Source organism: Heptranchias perlo, chromosome 16, assembly GCF_035084215.1.
Source record: "Heptranchias perlo isolate sHepPer1 chromosome 16, sHepPer1.hap1, whole genome shotgun sequence".
Lineage (NCBI taxonomy): Eukaryota > Metazoa > Chordata > Chondrichthyes > Hexanchiformes > Hexanchidae > Heptranchias > Heptranchias perlo.
The window spans coordinates 27,916,025-27,943,087 of record NC_090340.1 but is presented as its reverse complement, the minus strand read 5'-3'; the positions used below and the strand labels follow the sequence as shown (position 1 = coordinate 27,943,087).

Sequence of the window (27,063 nt, the reverse complement as noted above, 5' to 3'; positions counted from 1 at the left end):
GCCTGAGCAGATTGATCGCGACTGCGTATCTGGAAGTACAAAGGATTTGAGTCGACAGGGGCAAGTAACACCAGCACATCTCGCATTGTTATCCTGCAGACTGATAGCTGTAATAGCAAAAGAGAGAGAGAAAAATAGCATTATGTTTGTGCAGTGAAGAACATCAAAGAGACACCACTACAGCGATTTTTTTTGATAACTAGGGGCCTTCCCATTGGAAGAAAATGACTATCAAAACAAGCAACAACTTTTATCGCTTAGTTTTAAAAGTAGCTTTGCTCCAACTCATCGGGGTCCAACAGACTTTAGCTGCACCGACTGGCATAGTCAAGTTTCCAGGGGATAACAGCACGAAAACAGACAAGGAACTAGCCACTGTAAGTTGGGTAGTCGTTAACTTTCTAACATCGGTGCCTTGCAAATGGCGTTTTATGTTACTGTTTTATGTCATTTTCTGTTGCTTCCACTAGCTGCCAAAGTGAAGGAAGCGAATATTTTTCTAGTGTCCCGAGGGATCAAAGTTTGCTTAAAGGTCTATAAGTGAAAACACAAAGGGCCTTGATAACATCTGTTCGTTTTGGCAATGCACTGCCATTCTAGCAGAAAAGCTGTATTATAGATAATCGGAGCCTAATACATTATTTAAACAAGAGATATTTAATAACTTAGCAATAGGATTGTTTTTTTCAATAAATACGTGTGGTCAAAACAAAATTATAGTTTGACACATCACAGGAAGAAGTAAAACAGAGCAGATTTTATGTTTCAATGTGTTTAGTGTGTCTAAGACATACATTTCAAAACATCCAATGCTCGTCAAATTAACAATGTATCAATATACTTTAGACGCCGGTTATTGCCTCAGGTTTGCATCCGTTCAAGATCATGAAAGTTTGCAAGTAATCTAGCAGTTTTTGTTCGTACTGCTGAGGAAGAATGGCAAATTTCCAACTGGCTCATCATGACTACAGAATGAATATACAGTGAGGTTATTATTTTCTGCAGTTTATTCGCCAATGGAAGTTGGCTTTTAGAGCAGCAAGTTACTAACAAGTGTAAATATTGAAGTTAACGTTTTCAAAGTACATTTAAGAAAATTATTCACTATCAGTCTGAACTTTCGAGGTTTTTTTTCCCAAAATCAGCGTAGAGGAGCAATCTGTAGTGGAATCCGCAGTGCAAAACATACGTAATCCCAACTAAAATGGTCAATCCTAACCTTTCGAATATATACACTGAATTCCTTACATACTGGTAAAGTTTGCAACAAGTAAAATCAAGAACTGACTCATAGCTCTTGCAAGTAACTCAGTAACGCTTGACTCAAATTCCACTTCCACACAAAAAAAGTATTAACTTATGTTTTGAATAGATATACTTGAATAAATTCTATGGCTGCCCGAAAGAAAAGTGCGACCTTGTGGTACTGTCAGACACACTGAAGAAGATGCAGAAATTTTTTGGACTGCCACAAACTGGAGAATTGGATAACGAGACCGTAAACGTGATAAAGAAGCCGCGATGTGGAGTTCCCGACTTGGCCAATTACAACTTCTTCCCACTGAAGCCCAAATGGGAGGATAAGACTGTAACTTACAGGTAGGCATGTTTTTACACATGCAGAATAGTTTGTGTAGCGTGCGCTTTAATAGCCGATATAATTGATTTATAAAATACTTTTAAATGCATGTAGCCTATTCTGTGCATGCATGTTCTCTAAATATGTTGCAGAGAAACATAAATACTCAAGTTTTTGATTGTCATATTCCTAGATATTATTTCATATTAACTTATGTTTTACTAAGGAAATGAGGCTATAGAACGTACTACCTAAAGGAATCCACCATTCGCCTCAATGGATGAGAACAAATCTGCAGTTTCCTGTCATAGTGTCAAACAGGATTTAGTTTTTTATAGATCAAGAAAGAAACACTTACATTTATAGGGTGCCTTTCATGACCTCAGGACGTCCCAAAGTGCTTTACAACCAATGAAGTACTTTTGAAGTGTAGTCACTGTTGTAATGTAATTATTATAAGGATGCAGTTATTACAGGGGTTGTGAGAAGGGTTCCCCTCATTACTTTTCTGCATTGAAAACTACCAATTCCAAGGTGAGCTTCTGTTTACTTTGCTCTCAGGATTTTGGGATACACTCTCGATCTGGAATCAGAGATTGTTGATGACGCTTTTGCTCGGGCTTTTAAGGTGTGGAGTGACGTCACACCACTGAAATTTTCAAGGATTATGGATGGAGAAGCGGATATCATGATCGACTTTGGGCGCTGGGGTAACATTGTTTTTCTTGAAACCTAATTTAATTTTGGAAGATGGGCAATAAATCCATATTGGATTATTAATGTTCAATGTGGGTATTGGTAGGTGATGTCTAATGGGAATTTTGAAACTTATTTTTGATGCTTCCTCATAAAGGCACTTAAAATTGATACAATTAATGAAAGTGTTTGTCAAACCCTTTATGTTTAGCAAATATTTTGGACTGAAACTTCTCAGGGCGCAATCCTAGCGTAACAGTCAGAATTGCAACTGCCGGCACCCACCAGCACTGGTATGCTGGAGTTTGCAGGGTCATTGGAAGGGCACCTAATTAACATGGTGCAGCCGGGTGCAAGCACCACTCTGGGTGCATTTGTATCGCCCATCTGCCCCGTGCACCCGGAAGCTTTGGTCTCCACTTGCCATTGGAGAATGGGTGCCCAGGCCTAACTCCAACCAGATTCTCTTTGGTCCCCATGATCTGCTCTCTTTGGGGGTCCAGACTGCTTGCCCAGCCTGGACCTCACTGGTGGTGAAGGCTAGTATGCCTCACCTGCTTAGGGGTATCGGCATACACTGGGTCCCAGTCTAGCATGAGGAGAAGAAACTGCATGCATAGGGAGTCCTCATCCCTTTATTACTATTTCATTTGTAAGGGGAAAATGGAGGTATTGCTTCTTATGAGGCAATTAGGGAACTCCCAAAATTGGCTACATTGGGTCTCTGCCATTTATATGGGGGTTTCCTTCTAGAATTATGGTGAGCGACCAGGGGAACCTACGAGGAATTTTAGGACCTTTGTGTTCGCCCATATAAAGTCATCACGTGTGATGATTTAATTTAAAGAATGATTCTCCATTTCAGCTCTTCTCAAGGCATAAAGGTAGTATGTCTTTAAAGAGTGATGAAAGAAGTGGCTCAACTGAGTTGATTCTACCTTATGGCAGGACATATACACACTGGTACAAATAATTGGGTGGGAATGTACAATCACACTTTCCTCAATCCACCAGATTCAAATTGGTTCCTCTGTTATTGAACCAATAGTAAATCTTCCTAATATTTTTCATTTGGCGTGTTGTTAGTGGTATAAATCCGTCACCAGCTTTGCCATTTAAGAAATAGACTCCTTTAAGTGTGTTATGGCCATGCTATCAAAATTGTTATTTTAGATTTCCAATTCAGAAAGGTGTTTTCAAAAATAGTGTGAATTAAAACAATTCTATTTAGCTGTTGGTTGACAAAAGGTGGTGGACGAGAAAAGGTTCATTCATCCAATATTCCAACTTACCCAGCCTAACATCCAACTGCGTTTTGAATGTCTCAAATGCCTTTGACTCTATTACTTTATCTGAAAGATTATTATAAACAAAAACAGCTTGAGAGAAAAGAGAGGGGGGGATTTTAACTCCCTTTGCCCGGCAGAAACTGGGCAGTACGGGTGTCAAAATCAAAATGGTAGATTTAATGCAGGTTTTCCACTCCGCTGCCATCTTATCACCATTGGTTTAATAGGAGGCTGAAGCACTCGCCTGATAGATGGAAGCCTTGTGAGTACATTTAAAATCAGGGTCCATTTTTACAGCCTTCTGGGCGGAGCGTCTGTCATAGATTTCACTTTTTAAAAACAGGCATGACAGTAATTTTCATTGCATTGAAATATGCATCTACAAGCATTCTATACTTGAAAAGAGTTGTCAATTTGATTATTTTAAAATATTTTATCCGATTTTTGCCTTAGTAATGTGCATTCTTTCATCAAAATCTTTCTTCCTTTCAAAATTAAGTAAATTGGAAATTGTACCAATATATCTTTACATGATTAGATTCTGTCCTTAGTAAGTCAGATTTTAATCAAACTGATGATTATTTGAGAGAAAGTAATTGTTAAAATTAGTAATTAAAACTTGACCACTAATCTTCGAAATATGCAAATTGATGTCCAGCAAAAACAGCACAGAAACGTGCAGAATGAGGACAAAATATACTTGAAAAACAGTAGGCAATTAGTAACATAGCACAAATATATTTTGCACTAAAATAGCTGCTAAAACATTTGTATCACTGCTGAATTATGAACAACAATTATTTCCAGTTTACGACATTTGTGCGGCTTGCTATCTTCCCTGCCCCATTTTATCTTTATTTTTCTCCCCAACATTTTGATTCCTTTGTGCTATGCAACCAACATTCTCCAACCAGAAAGAGCAAGTGCCTCCAGCAGTGCTGCTGATAACCCGCCCACTAGGACTTATTCATTTGTTTTGATTTTCTTTTTATGAGGAAGTACCTAAACTATGTTCCATGCTTCTCCCAAAGGCATGGCCAAGACCAGTAACTTGCTTTGTTGGGAATGATGATACAGCCAGTCCATCAGCTCTAGTTGTATCTTGATTCTATTTGAACAATATTCATAACTCCTTTCAAAATCTTTTGTATGCAAGTGGGGTATTTTTGTAGTATTGATCCTATTTCTAGTATGGATTTTTTTTTGAGGAGGGCTTCAATATCAAAGCTGACAAAATAGCAATTTTTATAATAAAAGGGAAGTTGCGTCCGAACATACGAAAATGACAGGCAGGAAAAGACCAACTGAACCAACTAGCCTATCCCATATAGTTGTGATGCCTTATGTATCATGATAGAGACACTCCCTACCCACCTGGAAGCATGTAATCTCCTGGGAGAGATGAAAAGCAGATTAAAAGCCCAGGCCAATTTGAGGAAAACAAATCCAGAAAATTCCTCTCCAATTCCTTCAGTCGATCGAAACTAGTCCAGGAGATCATTGACCATGATTTATATTACCTAACGAGGTGATCTCCACCCCAGCTAGAAACATATCCAACTCTTTTAAAGGAATACAGTGAATCAGCATTCACTGTATGAGTCGGCAACCTGTTCCACAGGGTCACTATTCTCTGGGAAAAGAAGAACTGCCGAACACCCAACCTAGTTCTGTCCTTACATAGCTTGTACTGTCGAAAACTTAAACTTAATATTATCTATTATATACAATGCATTAACTCCCAAACACTTAATTCAGACAAGCAAGAATTTATTAAGAAACTTGTACAAGTGGAAGTGTACCCCAAACAATGGTTGGGGCTACGTCTTCGCTGAGTTCAAGAAACAGCTCACGTTTACACAGTTCATTAACAACGCCCACCTGTCATAGAATATGGGCGTACACATACATTCTTTATTGTTTCAGGTAGTTAGTCAATCAAAAATAGGGAACCCACCCTCTGGTTCCCATGACCGTCTCGTGATGTTGGACACAGGCCTGGGAAAGTGCTTTTCCCTAAGAAACTGTCTTTATTATCAGTAAGTCTGTACCTAGTCTCAAGGCTATATGGTCATTCATTTCTGTTAGTCAGACAGTTATCAGCATGAGAGAGAGCTCAAAGTAATCACACAATTGTGCTTCTGTATATCTTTCATGAGAAATTATTATGTGGGTTTTAAATTGAATTAGCTGGTCAGTTAATATGGTCAAATATCCATCATGCATTTCTACATTTGTGGGTTAGGTGTATTAGAAAGAGTTAATATGGTCAGGTATCTCTTTATGCATTTCCACAGTAAGCAGGACCCCTAGTCCTCCCTAACCTACCTAATTGAAATAATTGGTCCATGTAAACACCATCTAGTTCCTTCATTATTTTATAAACCTAAATCAAATCACCCCTAAGTCTGTGCTTCACAAAAGTATACAGACCCAGCTCTTTGAGCCTATCTGGGTAGCGAAGATGTATTAAACTGGGAATCATTCTGTGACCTCCTCTGCACCCTTTCCAAATCTTCAATATCCCCCACCATGTGAGGAGACCATAACGGGATACAGTATTCTAACTGAGGCCTTACCAAGGTCCTATACAAGGATGCTTTGATATGGTGTGCTTTGTTTTGTAGTGAATTGTCCTGTGATTACAACCTAGAGCCCTGTTTGCTTTAGCTATAGTTTCATAGAATTGGTCATGAACCTTTAGAGAGCGATTCATTGTAACACCCAGATCTTTCACCACTGGATTCAATACTGTTCCCTGTATGTATATTTAGCATTAGACCTGCCTACGTGCATAACACTGCACTTTTCTAAGTTAAACATCAATTGCTATACAAGGTCCATTCCTCCAACACATCAAGATCTGCTTGCAGCAGTTTAGCTTCCTCTACAGTCCTGAAACTTGCATATAGCTTTGTAACATTCACAAACTTGCGGATCATTCCCCCAACACCTACATCTAGGTTATTAATGGGAATAGTAAAGAGAAAATAATAGTTAAATCTGGTGAACATAAATATAGAAACAAATTAAATTGTCTACGTAATATTTTCCTCTTCTATACTCTATTTAAAGATTGCTATTGTCATTTGTTACACGTACCACTTATTGTATGCAATTCTGTGTTACAATGGCATTGGAAAACTGTAGAGCTACTGCTACCCACATAATTTGTGTATTAAAGCAGCAGTGAGAATTCAGTGCATTCTGCTTAGAGACTGTAACAGTAACCAACATAGTAAAACATTTTAGAGATAGCCAAAGATAAAATTGTTCTGTAATTAAGAATAGTGATGTATATAGGATGTAACCGTGCAGCATAGTTTTAACTTTTTCCAGAACACGGTGATGGATATCCATTCGATGGGAAGGATGGCCTGCTGGCACATGCATTTGCCCCAGGGAAGGGAATTGGCGGTGATTCTCATTTTGATGATGATGAGCTCTGGACGCTAGGTGAAGGACTAGGTACGCAGTAATGTGTTTATCCGTGGTGCACTCATTTTAGTCATGAGTTTGTTGTTCATGTTTGATTTCATTTGAATCGGGTCATTAAATGTTAAACTTTGCAAGAACCAATGTTTTGCAGATTGTGTCAATTTATACTGTAGTTATTGGCCATAACATAACCACGAATAAGAGAGTACTTTCAAAGTTGCTCAGTTTTCAAGCATTGTAAAGTATTACTTTTTTTATTGTTTCATGATCACCAGGTGCCTTCAAATTCTTAGCTTTGATGAAGTGTGTACGCATTTAATCTATACAAAAACTATTACCACTACTAATATTGATATCTACTATTTGACTGGCTAATATTAATCATGATATTAAAATTATTATTTTATAATCACAATTTTCTAATATTTATTAAAGTAGATTGTAATTGCTGAATTGGAATTCAGGATGTCTTTCATTTTTGTATTTTACAGTTATTAAGGCAAGGTATGGGAATGCAGAAGGTGAATTTTGCAAATTTCCTTTTTTGTTTAATGAGAAGGAATACCATTCGTGCACCACTGATGGCCGTAGCGATGGATTCCCCTGGTGTTCCACAACTTCCAATTTCGATGTAGATTCAAAATATGGATTCTGTCCTCATGAATGTAAGTTTTCTGTTTTAAACAGCATTTTCAGCTCAACAACAACAACAACTTGCATTTATATAGCACATTTAATGCAGAACCACGTCCTAAGCTACATCACAGAGGCATAATCAAACAAAGATGGACGCTGAACTAAAGGAGGGGATATTAGGAGGGGTGATCAAAAGCTTGGTCAAAGAGGCGGGTTTTAAGGAGGACCTTAAAGGAGGAGGGGGTGGAGAGGCAGAAAGGTTTAGGGAGGGAATTGCACAGCATGGGGTCTAGACAGCTGAAGGCACAGCTGCCAGTGGTGGAGCACAGGGATAAGATGGAAAATTGGAGATACGGAGAATTTGGTGTGGGGGCTATCGGGCTGGAGGAGTTAAGGAGATAGGGAGTGTGAGGCCATGAAGGGATTAAAACATGATAATGAGAATTTTAAATTGGAGAAGTTGGAGGGCTGGGAACCAATGTAGGTCTGCAAGGACAACCAACGGATCAGATCAAACCTGTGCAGTCCTGCCACATCCAGTCGTGAATGGTGGTGGACAATTAAACAACTAACGGGAGGAGGAGGCTCTGCAAACATCCCCATCCTCAATATTGGTGGAGTCCAGCATATAAGAACATAAGAAATAGGAGCAGGAGTAGGCTAATTGGCCCCTCGAGCCTGCTCCGCCATTCAATAAGATCATGGCTGATCTGGTCCTAACTTCAAATCTAAAATCATGTCCAATTTCCTGCCCACTCCCCGTAACCCCTAATTCCCTTTACTTCTAGGAAACTGTCTATTTCTGTTTTAAATTTATTTAATGATGTAGCTAAAGACAAGGCTGAAGCGTTTGCAACTACCTTCAGCCAGAAGTACCTAGTGGATGATCCATCTTGGCCTCCTCCCGCTATCCCTACCATCACAGAAGCCAGTCTTCAGCCAATTCGATTCACTCCACGTGATATCAAGAAACGGCTGAATGCATTGGATACAGCAATGGCTATGGGCCCCGACAACATCCCAGCTGTAGTGCTGAAGACTTGTGCTCCAGAGCTAGCTGTGCCTCTAGCCAAGCTGTTCCAGTACAGCTACAACACTGGCATATACCCAACAATGTGGAAAATTGCCCAGGTATGTCCTGTCCACAAAAAGCAGGACAAATCCAATTTAGCCCCATCAGTCTACGCTCACTCAGCAAAATGATGGAAGGTGTCGTCGACAGTGCTATCAAGCGGCACTTACTCACCAATAACCTGCTCATCGATGTTCAGTTTGGGTTCCGCCAGGACCACTGGGCTCCAGACCTCATTACAGCCTTGGTCCAAACATGGACAAAAGAGCTGAATTCCAGAGGTGAGGTGAGAGTGACTGCCCTTGACATCAAGGCAACATTTGACCGAGTGTGGCACCAAGGAGCCCTAGTAAAATTGAAGTCAATGGGAATCAGGGGGAAAACTCTCCAGTGGCTGGAGTCATACCTAGCACAAAGGAAGATGGTAGTGGTTGTTGGAGGCCAATCATCTCAGCCCCAGGGCATTGCTGCAGGAGTTCCTCAGGGCAGTGTCCTAGGCCCAACCATCTTCAGCTGCTTCATCAATGACCTTCCCTCCATCATAAGGTTAAAAATTGGGGATGTTCGCTGATGATTGCACAGTGTTCAGTTCCATTTGCAACCCCTCAAGTAATGAAGCAGTCTGAGCCCGCATGCAGCAAGACCTGGACAACATCCAGGCTTGGGCTCATAAGTGGCAAGTAACATTCATGCCAGACAAGTGCCAGGCAATGACTATCTCCAACAATGATGTGGAGATGCCGGTGATGGACTGGGGTTGACAAATGTAAAGAATCTTACAACACCAGGTTATAGTCCAACAGTTTTATTTGAAAATCACAAGCTTTCGGAGATTATCTCCTTCATCAGGTGACGAAGGAGATAATCTCCGAAAGCTTGTGATTTTCAAATAAAACTGTTGGACTATAACCTGGTGTTGTAAGATTCTTTACATCTCCAACAAGAGAGAGTCTAACCACCTCCCCTTGACATTCAACGGCATTACCATCACCGAATCCCCCACAATCAACATCCTGGGGTCACCATTGACCAGAAACTTAACTGGACCAGCCATATAAATACTGTGGCTACAAGAGCAGATCAGACGCTGGGTATTCTGCAGTGAGTGACTCACCTCCTGACTCCCCAAAGCCTTTCCACCATCTACAAGGCACAAGTCAGGAGTGTGATGGAATACTCTCCACTTGCTTGGATGAGTGCAGCTCCAACAACACTCAAGAAGCTCCACACCATCCAGGACAAAGCAGCCCGCTTGATTGGCACCCCATCCACCACCCTAAACATTCACTCCCTTCACCACCAGCGCACAGTGGCTGCAGTGTGTACCATCCACAGGATGCACTGCAGCAATTCGCCAAGGATTCTTTGACAGTACCTCCCAAACCCGTGACCTCTACCACCTAGAAGGACAAGAGCAGCAGGCACATGGGAACAACACCACCTGCACGTTCCCCTCCAAGTCACACACCATCCCGACTTGAAAATATACCGCCGTTCTTCATCGTCGCTGGGTCAAAATCCTGGAACTCCCTTCCTAACAGCACTGTGGGAGAACCTTCACCACACGGATTGCAGCGGTTCAAGAAGGCAGCTCACCACCACCTTCTCAAGGGCAATTAGGGATGGGCAATAAATGCCGGCCTCGCCAGCAACAACCAGATCCCATGAACGAATATTAAAAAACAGGATTGGTGGATGAGCAAGACTTGGTGCACGTTAGGATACAGGCAGCAGAGTTTTGGATGAGTTAAAGTTTACGGAGCATGGAGAAAGGGAGTCCAGCCAAGAGAGCATTGGAATAGTCGAGTCTGGAAGTGACAAAGTTATGGATGAGAGTTTCAGCAGCAGATGGGCTGTACCACGGGCAGAGGAAGGCGATTTCATGGAGGTACAAGTAGGCAGTCTTTGTGATGGAGAGAATATGTATGTAGATGCTCTGCTGAGTGTCGAATAAGACACAGAGGTTGACAATAATCTGGTTCAACCCTGAGACAGTAGCTGGGGAGAAGGATGGAATCGGTGGCAATAGTACCGAGTTTGTGGCAGGGGCCAAAGACGTTGGCTTTGGTCTTCCCACTGTTTAACTGGAGGAAATTGCGGTTCATCCAGGACTGGATGTCAAACAAGCAGTCTGAAAGCACAAAGACAGTGGCGGGGTGGGGGGGGGTCAAGAGAGGTGGTGAAGAGTTAGAGCTGGTGTCATCAGTGTACATATGGAACCTCTACCCAGTATCTTTGGATGATGTCGCTAAGGGGCAGCATGTAGATGTGGAAGAGGAGGGAACCAGGATGGATCCCTGGGGGACTCCAAAGGTAACAGTGTGGGGGCAGGAAGAGAAACCATCACTGGAGTTGCCCCGGCAATGATTGGATAGGTAAGAGTGGAATCAAGTGAGGGCATTCCCACTGAGCTGGACAACAGAAGAGAGGCGTTGGAGGCGGATGGAGTAGTCAACCGTGTCAAAGGGTGTAGAGAGGTTCGGGCGGATGAGGAGGGAAAATGCATTACAATTCATCATTTGAGACTTTGATTTAGGCAATTTCAAGGGTACAAATATGATTGAAGAGATTAAATGATGGAGTTGAAGGAAGGATCGGCACAAATTTGGGTGACAACAAGGACTTTGGAGAGGATAGAGAATTTCAAGATGGGGTAGTAGTTTGCAAGGATAGAGGGGTCAAGGATTTTTTTTTGAGGATGGTGACTGTTTTAAAAGGGGATGGGACAGTACCTGAGGAGAGGGAACCATTTGCAAGCTCCTGCCCTAAAATCAGTGACTTGTGCTGGAGTACAATTCCACAGACCCATGTCACTGTATTTTGGTCAGTAGTGGGAATTGGCTAATCTTTTTCATAACCCAGCCCAGAATTATTGAGGCAAGTTGTAAGGACCCATCTGGCAACCTGCTGAAATCATCTAACTCAGCATAGCCCCTTGATTGAACCTGATTGTTGTGGCTCATTGGCGCACTGGATGGTGCCTTTATCCGCTAAGGTACAAAGTTCTGTTTCATAGTTACTAACATATTGTGGATCATTGAATCTAGTGAATTTCACCACATTGTGTTGATTATCACAGATGTAAATATTACAAAAAAAGGGCTATATTGCAAAAAAAGGGCTATATTGCATATAATATAAATGTTTTTGTGGTACGTACCAATTTTTGAATACTTTGTAGTGATACTGGCACTGTTATACTTGTAAGAGTGTTACAACTTGCATTTCGCTGAGAACAGCACTTTTATCAACCAGAAAAATTCCATTTATGGTGCTATTATTCTGCTGCTGTTATTATACTTTTGTTTAGCAGTGTAGACATGTGATTTCACTCTGGCCAAAAAGAAGTCTGTTTGTACTTCTTTTTGTTGCTGCATATTCATGAGTCAGCCATAATTGACCTTAAGCTGCAGTATCCAAAATGACCTACAGTTCGACCCATTTACTTAGCAGCTGCAAAACTGCAGCTGAAACTGGATGTTGTTAAATATGAGTCATTAAAACAGATGTTCACATTTCTTAAAAAAAGCTATATTTCAATATTGTTGTTATTAAAGTTCATAGATCAATTCTAAATAAATAGCAAGCCAGGAATATTCTTCCTCACTTTTGCTTGATCAACTTTGGAACTAAATTATAGAAGGAAAAAAATCCGATTCACTTGTTTCCTCTAAAAATGAGCATATAACAAAATACAAAAGTTTTGCCTCCTTGCAGCCCTCTTTACTATGGGAGGAAATGGTGGTGGAGAGCCATGCTCATTCCCTTTTACCTTTGAAAGCAAGCAGTATGATAGCTGCACAACAGATGGAAGATCAGATGGCTATCGATGGTGTGGCACAACCAGCAATTATGACACAGACAGAAAATATGGCTTCTGCCCAGAGCAAGGTACTAACCATTTATGTGTGAAACATGAATAAAAGGTGGCTTACATGATTTGTATGACATTCTTCATCTATTATTTAAGCATGTCATTCCTTGAAAATATGTGGGCCAACAATGTGATCCTTGGCACCCGTATCACTACTAAGTATTGGGTACTGAAGCTTGAGGCCTATGGAGCTCCTGAAGCATGCAGCGCTGGATAACGTGATCCAGACGTACTCTGGGCATTTATAGCCTGTACACCAGGTTTGTACTGGGTTTACTAATACCCAATTCTCATGCAAATGAGGGGCAGTTTCCATAATGTAAGTGGAATATCTGAACAGTGCTCCATAGGCTAAGAAACCATTTAAAATAGTCACTACAAGGAAGGCTTCTTGAATTTACGGAAGGTCTCTGATCGTCCCCTCCCCCATTCTCTCTCTTGCTTCCATGCCCAGAATCTCCATGGATCTCTCCTCTTAAGGAGTCAAGGCTTGCAGCTTTAGTGACCCCCTTCCTATCTGCATGCACTGCCTCTTGTTATGAGCAGCCTTTTCCTGTGAGCAAATATGAAAGTAACATATGCTGGAATGAGGAATGTGTGAGAAGATGTGTGCCACCCAAGTACTCAGGCCATTAGTATGTGAACTGCAACATTCAGGTCCATTGTACTGGAATCCTTCTTAGTGCTACTTGCTCGCTACATTTAATGGGCTATGCAGTTAATGCTTTGATATGATAACATTACAGTGCCCAGGATTAACATGAGCCTGCCTGTGCATTTAGGAAGATTAACAGTTTGCAAAGTGCAGTGCATGCTCCCTCTTTGATCGTGCACCAGCATTTTAAAATGAAGCCACATGTTAATATAATTTCCTTGGCATCCTTGTATATCCAGAAAATGTGTTACTCACCTGCTGTCAAGTTTGGGCCATAGGTGAGACAGCATTCATTCAAACTCAATCCCTTCCTTCCATGCTGCGCCGGCATTGCTCTTTATTGTAGGATGGTCCTCACCTCCCAAAAAAAGTGTCACTGTCCTCTGCAAGATCTGCTGCAACAGGACCTCCAAACAGTGTCACTGGTGCAGTTTTCTTCCCTTGTCGGTTTCCAGCCATTTCCCCCCCAATTGCAGACCAGCTTTAATGACGAGCAGCACTCCTTTGAGATCTACTATAACCAGATAATCAGCCCTCTGACCCTGGAGTACACCCAATGTGTGATGCTGAGCACCAGGGATGCCAAATAATTGTTAAAGTGCGAGGTTACCGGGATGCACTACAGGTGCATGCAACACCCAAAGAGCAGCGGGTCTAGCACTATTGCCCAAGACTGCATTATCTGTGTCATAATGTTCATCTGAATCAATGGGTATTATTAGGTTGACATCAATAGTCCAGAATGAATGGGACTTTTTACTGCGTGTATATTGAGCTAAGTGAAGAGCAGTCATACTCAGCAACCACCAGTTTTCTCTTTACCCTACCAGTGCAATAGCAAAAGGGAATAAGATCATTGGAGGCTAGTTAGATCATCACCATGATTTATATCTGCTTTCAAAGCACTTTTGAAAAGCAACATAGCAAAGTCTAATTTTTGAGTCACAGATATTGAAGGCAAAAAGCGCTATTTTTTAAATAAAGAAACCGATTTCGACAAAATTATCTGCTCAGGGTAACCACTACTACCACACTTCAATATGACCATTGGATATACAAATATTTACCACATCCAGAAAAGGAAAATGCCAACTTTTGGTAGTTGTGTTTCTGCCACTTGGAATCATAGAAAATTTACGGCATCGAAGGAGGCCATTCAGCCCATTGTGTCCGCACCAGCCTAATCCCACTTTCCAGCACTTGGTTCGTAGCCTTGTAGGTCACAGCACTTCATGTGCACATCCAGGTACTTTTTAAATGAGTTGAGGGTTTCTGCCTCTACCACCCTTTCAGGCAGTGAGTTCCACACCCCTACCACCCTCTGGGTGAAAAGAAATTCCTCAACTCCCCTCTAATCCTTCTACCAATCACTTTAAATCTATGCCCCCTGGTTATTGACCTCTCTGCTAAGGGAAATAGGTCCTTCCTATCCACTCCATCTAGGCTCCTCATAATTTTGTACACCTCAATTAAATTACCCCTCAACTTCCTCTGTTCCAAAGAGAACAACCCCAGCCTATCCAATCTATCATCATAGCTAAAATTCTCCAGTCCTGGCAACATCCTCGTAAAGCTCCTCTGTGCCCTCTCTAGTGCAATTACATCCTTCCTGTAATGTGGTGACTAGAACTGTACACAGTACTCAAGCTGTGGCCTAACTAATGTTTTATACAGTTCCAGCATAACCTCCCTGCTCTTATATTCTGTGCCTCGGCTGATAAAGGAAAGTATTCCCTATGCCTTCTGAACCACCTTATCTACCTGTCCTGCTACCTTCAGGGATCTGTGGACATGCACTGCAAGGTCCCTCACTTCCTCTACACCTCTCTGTATCCTCCCATTTGTTGTATATTCCCTTGCCTTGTTTGCCCTCCCCAAATGCATTACCTCACGCTTCTCCGGGTTGAATTCCATTTGCCACTTTTCTGCCCACCTGACCAGTCCATTGATATCTTCCTGTAGTCTACAGCTTTCCTCCTCACTATCAACCACTAGGCCAATTTCTGTATCATCTGCAAATTTCTTAATCATGCCCCCGACACTTAAATCCAAATCATTAATATGTATCACAAATAGCAAGGGACCTAGTACTGAGCCCTGCGGAACCCTACTGGAAACAGTCTTCCAGTCACAAAAACACCCGTCGATCATTACCCTTTGCTTCCTGCCACTGAGCCAATTTTGGATCCAACTTGCCACTCTCCCTTGGGTCCCATGGGCTTATTCTTTTTTGACCTTGTGAAAACCTATTACCATCTATCAGGGACTACGCTGCCTAAAATGTTTTGGAATAGTGTGAAGGAAAGGGGAGATTATATGACAAATTTTAGGCTCAATGACATGAACTCAATGAGCATTTCTGTATCATGTGCTGTGATAATTCTGAATGGACCCAACCTGACAATTGCCTCAAAGTATCCAATCTCATGTTATGACAAAAAGCTTTGTTGGAGCAAAATTCTCTTTCATAAATTTTAAATAAACCAATTTGATTTGGTTACTCCAACAGCAGACCAACTGATAACTATTATAAGGTAGTTCAGGCTGTGGGGGTTGTTTTTTTTAACTGCAATTACAGAACACAATATTTCTTGGTATCGTGGTTAATGTGGACAAGGCATTTGTATATTGCTTGGTAGCATTTAATAAATGGAATTTCCTGACCCTTACGAAATTGATTTTTTAAAATCAATACTCTAAATGTCATCACTTTTCTATTCTAAAAAAAATTCTAATTACCTAGTTTGTTGGTTTGTAATTTTTTTTATGTTGCCCATCTGCCTGATTTCTTCTTCATTTCAGCCATGTCAACAATTGGAGGAAATTCAGATGGTGTACCGTGTGTATTTCCTTTCACTTTCCTTGGTACAACGTATCAGTCTTGCACTACTAGCGGACGCAATGATGGTCAGATGTGGTGTGCGACCACTGGAAATTATGATGAAGACAGCAAGTGGGGATTCTGCCCTGACAATGGTAAATTGTAGATGGAAGGCGAATAGTACTGAGAAGGGACTAGAGCACTTTTAATATTAAATATTCAGAACTGTAAACATTGTTAGAAAAAAAATTAAGTTTTTTTTGTGTATCTGAGAGAAGAAATTCACAGTTTTTGGGATTGGAAAGCAGTTGACTGGAGACTTGTCATTCTGGGTCTCCTGTCCAGAAGATTGCCACTAGGGTGATGTAGATGGCTGGCTCATCATGTGGTAATACAGTCAGTAGTCTTCCCAGGGCTTTGTTGCCAACCCCTATGCCCACTAGAATTAAAAAGCTTAATAGCAACAATGGCTGTTATGTGACACCCAGTGAAGAGTTTCCTAATTGGAATGGCCAAGCATATAAAGTTGACCTGAACTAAAAAAATAAGTTTTGCATTCTGCCATGCCAAATGTGAAAGTACTTGTAGAAGAGTGGATAATTGACTTTATTTGTCTTGGCAATGCAGTGCCCAAGAAATTATGGAGATGACTAGTTGAATATGTCTAGTTCTCCATATTTGTGAGAAATGAAGCTGCCCAGCTCATGAACCAGAGGGAAGGAGGAGCAGCATAACCTACTTAATTATACCACTCAGTGAATGGTGTAACAATGGCCTGAGGCCTGACTGATGCTTTAAAGACAGTACACAATAGGGTGCATGCCATAGAGATGGTGTTTACATATCCCTACATTCCAACAGTGAACACACTTCAAAACATAATCTATTGGCTATAATGTGCTTTGAAACATCCTGAGGTCATGAAAGGCACTACATAAGTGCAAATTCTTTTAAGAAGAACTGACTAAGTTGGCTGATCTCAACTGCAGTGGCAGTTGGCCTCCAAACCCCTGGATTAAGAAGGGGAAAATTGGCCAGAGTTCCCACTCACGATCACTATCCAGTGACCCCCTGCTAAAAGTGTGCTGTCTGAATTTTGAATGAGGGCAGGATTGAGCTCAGCTGTGAAGTCCACTTCACAATGCGGGGAAATTCAAACATGCCTCCAATTCTAGAATATGTCTGGGATGATTAATTACTAGTCAATGGACAGGCACCAAATGATGTTAGATAGCAGTGGCTTACAAGTACACAGAAGATAGGTGACAAAGGAGTGAAAAATGGGACAATAAAAGAAAGGATGACGGAGGGACGATGATGTCTGGATAGATTGCAAAGTCCTGGATTACATCGCTCCCCCAATTATCCAATAGTCATGAAAAGCTTCAGACCTTTTCTCCAGGCATAAACGCCAGGATATGCACCCTGGGAAGCTCTGCTACCGACCCTGCCAAAGTATCCAGCTTCACAAGGTGGTTCCTTAATTAACATTTTACTGACAGCACCCACACCGCAACGGGGCATCTCAGGCACCCACCAAAGCAGCAGTGCAAGTAATGAAGCACTAACCAACTGCTCAGTGTTACACAGATAGCCTCAACCCTATAACCAATGTTTGGTGGGACCCTTGGCTAGGCCCAGTATGCCTCATTTGACCCTGTGCACCAGCTACCTGATATAAACCAGGCCTGGGAATTCTCTCATCCTGGCCACACCTCCTCTGACATCAGGGGCCATTATTAGGGTGGATGGGTGTTCTATGGAGACCTACCCCTTCCTGGAAACTCATAGACAAGGCTAAGATCCCTGGTGTACCTGGTTCCCAGCTTAAATTCCAAGGCCTTCCACCACACTCCAGGTGGACTTATGCCAAGGGTGGGCCAGAAAGGCTTGCAGAAGGTCATTGTCAGTATGTTTGCTGGTGGAGAGAGTTTATGAATATCCACAGGTGAAATGCATCTCTAGCCTTTGGTAACAGCTAAAGATATGAACATGAGAGCATATGCTGTGTCCTTCCTCTACAGATTTTGAGAAAAAGAGTACAACCTGATTTTTCTTTTTGGCTCTTGCAGGTTACAGTCTTTTCCTTGTTGCTGCCCATGAGTTTGGCCATGCACTTGGTTTGGAGCATTCCCAAGACCCTGGAGCGCTAATGGCCCCAATCTACACCTTCAGCAAACGCTTCAGGCTCTCACAAGATGATATTCTTGGCATTCAGAAACTTTACGGTACAGTAACAGCGGACTAAATTTTTTAAAAATTCGTTCATGGGATGTAGGCGTTGCTGGCAAGGCCAGCTTTTATTGCCCATCCCTAAATGCCCTTGAGAAGGTGGTGGTGAGCCGCCGCCTTGAACCGCCACCTCTGGTTGGTCTGTCCTGCTGGTGGGACAGGACGTACCCAGGGATGGTGATGGAAGAGTCTGGGACATTGGCTGAAATGTTTGATTCTGTGAATATGGCTATGTCAGGCTGTTGCTTGACTAGTCTGTGGGAAGCTCTCCCAATTTTGGCACAAGTCCCCAGATGTTTGTGAGGAGGGTTTTGCAGGGTCGACTGGGCTGGTTTGCCATTGTCGTGTCTGGGTGCCGGATGGTCTGTCTGGTTTTATTCTTATTATGACTTTTTTTAGCGAGATTTTACAACTGAGTGGCTTGCTGGGCCATTTCAGAGGGCAATTAAGAATCAACCACATTGCTGTGGGTCTGGAGTCACATATAGGCCAAACCAGGTAAGGACAGCAGGTTTCCTTCTCCAAAGGACATTAGTGAACCAGATGGGTTTTTACGACAATCCGGTAATTTCATGGCCACCATTACTGATACTATTTTTTTTTTAATTCTGGATTTTATTTAATTAATTGAATTTAAATTCCCCAGCTGCCGTGGTGGGATTTGAACTCATGACTCCAGATTATTAGTCCAGGCCTCTGGATTACTAGTCCAGTAACATAACCACTATGCTACCTTGTCCCTAAATTAATAATAGGAAAGCTAAAGTTTGATTTGTACATTGTAATTCCTATAGTTCTTAAATTCCTATAGGTGTTAAGAAAAATGTTCACTAAGTTGACTGCAAGCCATAGAACTACTTAAAGCAGAAGAATCATGAGAGGAGTACTTTAAATATAGAGTTGACCCCCCTATTTATATAATGAAAAAAACAGTGTAAAGAAACTTCTTTTTTGTGGGAGACATTGAAATCCCATTTGCCAGGAAACTAATTCTATAATTAAGGTTGCAGGCATTGTCAGGGAGCAGTTGTAGGATAAACATTGAACTCTCTACCAGCCTGGATGTCAATTCAAGAGCAGCTGAGATGGGAAAGCTAGCACACAGTCTGAAAAATTCCAATTATAAATTGCCATAATATACTATTCAACTGATTCATTAACATGTTATCCTACTGATACAGTATAGTATCAGTAGGATAACATGTTATCTTGTTGAAATAGCTGAACATTTGTCAACATTATCGCTGACATAACTTTTCTTTTGTGTTTCCTGCCAACTGAACACAAACTTTGTGTATTCTGGGTCCACTTCAGGTACGCCAACCGATAGACAGTTGCCACCAACACAGGGTCCTGTCACTCCTATGGATCTATGTAAGGAGAACTTGGTCTTTGATGCAATAACACAAGTCAGAGGAGAAACTTTCTTCATTAAAGATCGGTATGGACTTTTTCCATTCGTTATCTATCTTTTAATTTATCCATAAATAAGTCAATGGAAATAAAAATCGGGGGAGATGTAAAATGGGCTCCTGATTCGCTACCACCTTTTTACATTAATCGCACAAAGTTAAAATGACCCCCCTTGCGTTTGCCCAAGTTATTCTAATTAAGATGACCTCAGAAATTACAACAAGGCCAGTGCCAGTGGCATTAGATGTTATTCCCATCTGCCATTTCTGGCAGGAATCACACCATAATGGAAAATTCAAGGTATGGCATGTCATCTTTATTGCTAAGGAGGCCAAAACAATAACTGAATTAGATGGACTGTGTACTCAGAACCTAGGCTACTTTGTACTTTATAAGTATTAACCTCTTTAGCATGGTAGTCACAACTAAGTTACCATTGAGTGTACAAGTGTTAAATATAGCTATAAAACTAGTAGAAGAGTATGAATCTTCAAGGGAATATTGGCTGTATTTATTATAATAGGCTATTTCAGTGTCTACAAAGCCAGTGTTTTCGAGTAATGGAAAGCTGTAGCCCTCTTTGGCAGGCTGCAAAAAAAGCACACCTCTTCTTCCTGGGTTTACCACAGTGCAAAGACAGGCAGGCCAGATGATATACCACAGTACACCAACTCCAGAACTGAAGGGATGTGCCTGGGCTGTCAGCACTTTACAAAATTATGACTGGGGCAGCAGTTGCTATAGAATTGCTAGTGATTAAGCCAGAAACGGAAGAGCTGCTGCAACTGCATAACAGCATTCTGTAGCAATCCAAAATGTCTGCACAGAATGCTGATGGTGAACAGTGCTCTTCAGGCATTCCAAATGCATTACACGGTTTATCCCTTATTTAAATGTTTACGGGGTCACAATAAACCTAGTGCACAACAAGTGCATAAGATCTGAACACTACAAACACTTGCGGGATGTATTGTTATGCGCTATGTGCGTGGGGCATTCAGCAGGCTTCAGCATCCCATAATGCAAGAAGGCGGCACCCAAAGTGCAGCTACATTATGGACACCAAAGACCTCACTATCAGCCCCACAGTTTAAACTATGACAACAAACCAAAATCCAAAGCAGTGGTCTATTTTGTTAGGATGTACTTGGAATTCTAACAGCCACCTGTAATGTAGATTGAAACATTACTGTTATGGTAATGGTTTATAATCCCAGCCAGGTTTCAACTATTTCGCACTCAGCATCAAAAATCCTATTGGTTGTTTATTTGTTAAACATGTTTGGAGAATAGAACAAATTGGAAATCATACAGTATATTGGTAGTTCATAAAAGGATCTGTAAGGATCCTTGGAGTCTGAAAACTTTATGAAGGGGTAAATTTTCATCTTCAGTGCTCCCAGATCAGAACTTCACATCCCAGGGACGCATCTCAGTAATTCAGACGCGTACCTTCGTGATTGTTTCCTCCATTAAAAAGAATGGACAGGAATCGAAGGGCGCATGCCTAAATTGCCAATATGCACTGAAGACAAAAATTTACACCAACACCTTTTTATTAAGGGAGCTAAGTTTTACTGTTAAACCACGAGGCTGCAGAACCACAAGTCACTGTCTTAATTCTTCAAGGAGCCAGTGATTTAAAAGTTAATCTCACTAAAAGAAAGGGTAAAAATAATACAATTAATTCCTTAACATTTGACAACCTAAATGATGTTCTAAAATATTTGCACTACCTAATGTTCTTCTCTTTATTAACATTACTCATTTTTACAAAGAGTTACATAGAGTCATAGAGTTATACAGCACGGATAGAGGCCCTTCGGCCCATCGTGTCCGCGCCGGCCATCAAGCCCAGTCTAATCTAATCCCATATTCCAGCATTTGGTCCGTAGCCTTGTATGCTATGGCATTTCAAGTGCTCATCCAAATGCTTCTTGAATGTTGTGAGGGTTCCTACCTCCACAACCCTTTCAGGCAGTGAGTTCCAGACTCCAACCACCCTCTGGGTGAAAAAGTTCTTTCTCAAATCCCCTCTAAACCTCCCGCCTTTTACCTTGAATCTATGTCCCCTTGTTATAGAACCCTCAACGAAGGGAAAAAGCTCCTTAGTATCCATCCTATCTGTGCCCCTCATAATTTTGTACACCTCAATCATGTCCCCCCTCAGCCTCCTCTGCTCCAAGGAAAACAAACCCAATCTTCCCAGTCTCTCTTCATAGCTGAAGCGCTCCAGCCCTGGTAACATCCTGGTGAATCTCCTCTGCACCCTCTCCAAAGCGATCACATCCTTCCTGTAGTGTGGCGACCAGAACTGCACACAGTACTCCAGCTGTGGCCTAACCAGTGTTTTATACAGCTCCATCATAACCTCCTTGCTCTTGTATTCTATGCCTCGGCTAATAAAGGCAAGTATCCCATATGCCTTCTTTACCACCTTATCTACCTGTTCCGCCGCCTTCAGGGATCTGTGAACTTGCACACCAAGATCCCTCTGACCCTCTGTCTTGCCTAGGGTCCTCCCATTCATTGTGTATTCCCTTGCCTTGTTAGTCCCTCCAAAGTGCATCACCTCGCACTTTTCCGGGTTAAATTCCATTTGCCACTGTTCCGCCCATCTGACCAACCCATCTATATCGTCCTGCAGACTGAGGCTATCCTCCTCGCTATTTACCACCCTACCAATTTTTGTATCATCAGCGAACTTACTGATCATACCTTTTACATTCATATCCAAGTCATTAATGTAGACCACAAACAGCAAGGGACCCAGCACCGATCCCTGTGGTACCCCACTGGCCACAGGCTTCCAGTCACAAAAACAACCTTCGACCATCACCCTCTGCCTTCTGCCACTAAGCCAGTTTTGTATCCAAAGTGCCAAGGCACCCTGGATTCCATGGGCTCGTACCTTCTTGACCAGTCTCCTGTGGGGGACTTTATCGAAGGCCTTACTGAAATCCACGTATACCACATCCACTGCGTTACCCTCATCCACACGCCTAGTCACCCCCTCAAAAAATTCAATTACCAATGATTTAATCAATCCATTAAAAGGTTTTCTTTATAACATGGCTGCTTTGGACAAGTTTGGCTAACTTTTTATAGTCATCTGCATGTAATTAGCTATATTTAAATTAGTTTAGTAGAATCACCAGTTTAAAGATAGCCAAGTTATTCTCCCATTTGCCAGAGAAGTAAAATGGGTCATTCGCATTTTTTAAATTAAATTTGCAGATACATATGGTTGTTTAGATTTTATTTTAAAACATAATTTTTTAATGAGCATTCTCTTGCACAGGCATGGAATTACTGCTGGCATACACTTTGCCTACGATGATCAGAAACAGATGTGCTGATGAATCAGACCATTGTACATTCCCTAAAATCTTTTGTGCTGTTTAGATTTTTGTGGAGAACCACAAATCCCCGGATGAAACCCATGGGACCTACGCTTGTTGCTGTTTACTGGTCTGATGTGCCTGAAAAAATTGACGCTGTCTATGAGGAGCCTTTAGATGAGAAGACTGTATTCTTTGCAGGTATTAATTTCAATAAAGATCACATAAATGCTGTGATTCAGTAAATATATTATTTAATACAAATGTTATTTTGTCAAGAACAATTTGTGGATAAGGATCAAAATCTTGGATAAAATTCTGCAAATGAACAGATGTAATGAATTTAAATGATTTGTTCAATCACAAAATTAACATTTTAAAAGTACTTGTAGCTACTAAAAATGATTAGTTACCCAAAAGGCAAACAATACATCCATTTTAACATTATTTTTGTAAAACTACAGAAGTTCTGTGAAAATTCTGAGCTAGATCCTATAGGCGGAATTAGTGGAGTAGGTCAAACCAAATTTCAAAAACACACATTTTCCACATTTTGACCTTTCACTGTCACTAGTTTACATATGGAAGCAATAATGACCAAGAAGTATGTTAAATGTGAAATGGAATAAAAGGCTTGATTTGTATAAAGTAGTAATCTGGGACAAAAGTGCAAATCACTTTCCTCCAATAATGTTAGGTCTATTTATCATCCTGTTATTCAGAACTTGAATCTAGCTGTTAAAAAGTGAAAATGTAACTTTACTCCGATTCATTGTGTCTGATGAATTAGTTGTTTTGCAAAGTACATGTATGCTAAAACTAAGAAACCTCAGATGAGCAATGGTCATCTGAGGTTTCTACATTCCTAGTAAACAATGGACTTCTTTATTTAGGTGATCAGCACTGGATTTATAGAGCTAGTGATCTGGAGAAAGGATATCCCAAGAAAATCTCCACGCTCGGGCTGCCAGATGACTTGCCACGTATTGATGCAGCTTTTAACTGGAAGAAAAACAAGAAGACCTACTTCTTTGCAGGTGACAAGTTTTGGAGGTAGGCTGAATCTCTAAATATTAATCATGGAAATAAATATTTTTGGTTCATAGTTCAAATAGTAAAATTCATTTTTGTTTGTAGATGTGCAAAATCTGAAGCCTCAGATTTCACATTGTTGCAGATGATATATATTTTTATATTGACACTTCATGTTATTAACAAAAAGTACAATAATATTCCTTCATAGCTGTTATAATGAAGAATTTACCTCACTACAATTAAGAGGGTGTATTTCAAAACTCTTACAGATATAATGAAATTAAGAAGAAAATGGATGCTGGATTCCCTAAGTTAATTGCAGATGCCTGGAATGGCATCCCAGATAACTTAGATTGCACCCTTGAGTCTCTTGGAAATGGTGAGCCAAACTTTCTTGAAATAACCAAAGGCTGAAGACATAGAATGTCACTAGTTAAGAAACAGGAAGCCAAACAATCTTAGTCTTGTCATAATGGAATCTGTGATCCGATAGGCACATTTCTTACTTTTTCTCTTTTTTATGAAAAACACATGTATGTAAATAATTGTAATGAAAATATTTGTTTTGACATAACATTTCAACATTTGTTTCTGAATTCTGAAAGTGAATAGTAAAAGTAGAGTTCCAAGTTAATGTGCCATGCCTTAAGGGTGGTAGAACTCATCTTCTAGCTTGGTAATTCCTGCATAAAGTAAACTCTCAATCTTTGCCACTGGGAAGAGATGAGGCATTTCCCTCCTGTCCACCACCACATTCCCCCCCCCCACCCCCCCCCCACCAAGTTCCTTCCCAGGAGAAGAAAAATTAGTCAGTCTGCCTAAGTCATACTCATGAACTTCCTACTGACTAGTTTGGAGAGGCAGAGACAGGTCCCAAAAGTAAAATCCTTGCATTTTGCCCAACAGAAATTTTAGTCAAGAAGCCATTAAATTGCAGGAAAAATTCTAAATGCTCACTATTAAATGTGTTTTAAATCTGTTCCTTTTTTTTTCATTTTGCACAGGACACACCTACTTTTTCAAGGATTGGTACTATATGAAAATGGAAGATGAGAGCTTGAAGATTGTCAAAGTAGGGAGTGTGAAAACTGACTGGCTCGGTTGTTAGGTTTTCTATCATTTATCTTTTTTTTCCTCCAAATAGTCGTATGTCTTAGCTGAAAGTTATTGTTATCATGGCAAGTATAACATTGTCTTACGGTTGTAAAGTCAAACTTGGAATTTTACACCAAGACCAAATACAACAGTATTATATATCCAGCTTTGCTAGTGAAACAATAGTTTTAGGTCAGTATTTTCATTATTCGGTGAGAACTATGGAAAAAGTGGTGACGACACAGGTTGTCGAAAGTATTGATTTATGTAGTGTGATGGAATTATAATGAGAAACTATTATTTAAGTATTTGAGAATGCTTTCTGTACTTCACTGGTCTATTTTTTTTAAACACAGGCGATATTCATATAAATGGCTCACCACCACCTTCTCAAGGGCAATTAGGGATGGGCAATAAATGCTGGCCTCGCCAGTGACACCCACATCCCATGAACGAATGAAAAAAAATGAAGAAAATTTTAAAAATACAGGAACTGCTCTAAACAAATCTAAACTAATTCTTCAGTTTTATGTTCTATGCAGTGGTATTCAAATACAGTAATAACCAAGACATGGAAATAATCAATCAGCTATCAAAAACAGATATAGAACAAATATATGATGGATATCTGAAAACAGCCCAAAATCAGGTTATTTGTGCTAACTGATACAATTAAAGTTGATGAAGTTGTGTATGATCTGAACAATGCAATTTTGAAGAGAACACTTGGTCAAAACTTCTGTAGTGCTCAAATATGATTTAAAAGTTTACAACTCACATGAAACACAGGTGTTTCAATTTGTTATTTTACAGTGTTAAACAAAGCTAAAAAGGATTGTGATATTTTGAAATATTCTTGTACTAATTTTGTTTTTTTCCATAAATTTGGTATTCAATAAAGCTGTCAAAGAGTTTGAAGTCCAATTTTTGTGAATATTTAGCGGTGAAATGACAGTAAAGGCAGACAAAGTTATCTCATTATTACCCAGAAATGATTTAACCCATACATCACAATAGGTATTAATATATTTTTAATTAATTAAATCCTTGCCCTGAGCTAGACATTTTGATGCAAATCAACTCATTCGCAACATAGGTTGATAAACCTATTTAAAAACAAGAGAGGAGGTTAGAGGTGTAAAAATGTGATAACCTCATATTAGGTAAGTACATTCTTAATATACATTCCAATTTGAAAACAAAAATGAAATTATTTCAAGCACAATTGATGTTTACGGTGACTTTTCCCTTCTTGCGAGACTATACAAAAATCAGAAGGTAATTATCCACATATATAAATTGGCCAGGAATTTCCTACAATGGCGATTTTGCACCGTAAAACAGGCCCTATGATGTAGCTATGCCATTTCAATGGTGCAGATCTCCAGGAAGTTCTGGGCCAACTCTGAATCTTTGCTCAGTGTGAAAAATGAACAGAAAAGTACAAAGATTGATATGACCCTTCAACATTTATTTTAATAATTGTTACCTAGTTGTTAATTGTTGCCATGGTTCATTGTAAATAAATAAGCAAAACACATGAGCATTGGGAAGTGCCTACCCGTTTTTGGACGGGGAAATGAAGTTTTGATGACATGCATCATAACATACATATTCTATAGTTTCTGCCGTATTTGCGCCAGTTCATGTCCTCACCTGCATTGCTAGGTGCTCTAGAAAAGGCAGAAGAGAATTTAAAGAGACCAGCAGATCTAGTTGTAGGATTTGCAGAAACCGTACTTCTGACTTGATCTTCATGTTTTTGTTAACTTCTTGGCATTGACAACTTCCCATTGGGAAATCCTCTGTGTCTTTACTTTCTCAAAGAGGAGGAGTAACGGAAGCATGCCAGGTTTGTTAGACAACACAGGAGATGCATAGCACCAC

General features: G+C 40.6%; 1 protein-coding gene across 1 annotated transcript; it reads left to right on the top strand.

The window, feature by feature from the left end:
• Positions 1-26,090, top strand: mmp2 (matrix metallopeptidase 2). The gene is made up of 13 exons (XM_067997871.1): positions 1-377; positions 1,373-1,599; positions 2,141-2,289; positions 6,904-7,032; positions 7,494-7,667; positions 12,428-12,601; positions 16,042-16,215; positions 18,133-18,288; positions 19,607-19,733; positions 23,111-23,247; positions 23,940-24,099; positions 24,351-24,460; positions 25,086-26,090. Exons 1-13 carry the CDS (start codon positions 225-227, stop codon positions 25,187-25,189), a joined length of 1,974 nt encoding a protein of 657 aa, XP_067853972.1. The 5' UTR covers positions 1-224; the 3' UTR covers positions 25,190-26,090.
• Positions 26,091-27,063: the final 973 nt, after the last annotated feature.

Excerpts from the sequence above, each read along its gene's own strand:
- mmp2 (XM_067997871.1), top strand. The coding sequence starts at position 225 with ATGACTATCAAAACAAGCAACAACTTTTATCGCTTAGTTTTAAAAGTA. Across the intron at positions 378-1,372 it reads CAGACAAGGAACTAGCCACT|ATATACTTGAATAAATTCTA; the intron begins GTAAGTTGGGTA and ends TGTTTTGAATAG. Across the intron at positions 23,248-23,939 it reads GAAGACTGTATTCTTTGCAG|GTGATCAGCACTGGATTTAT; the intron begins GTATTAATTTCA and ends TTCTTTATTTAG.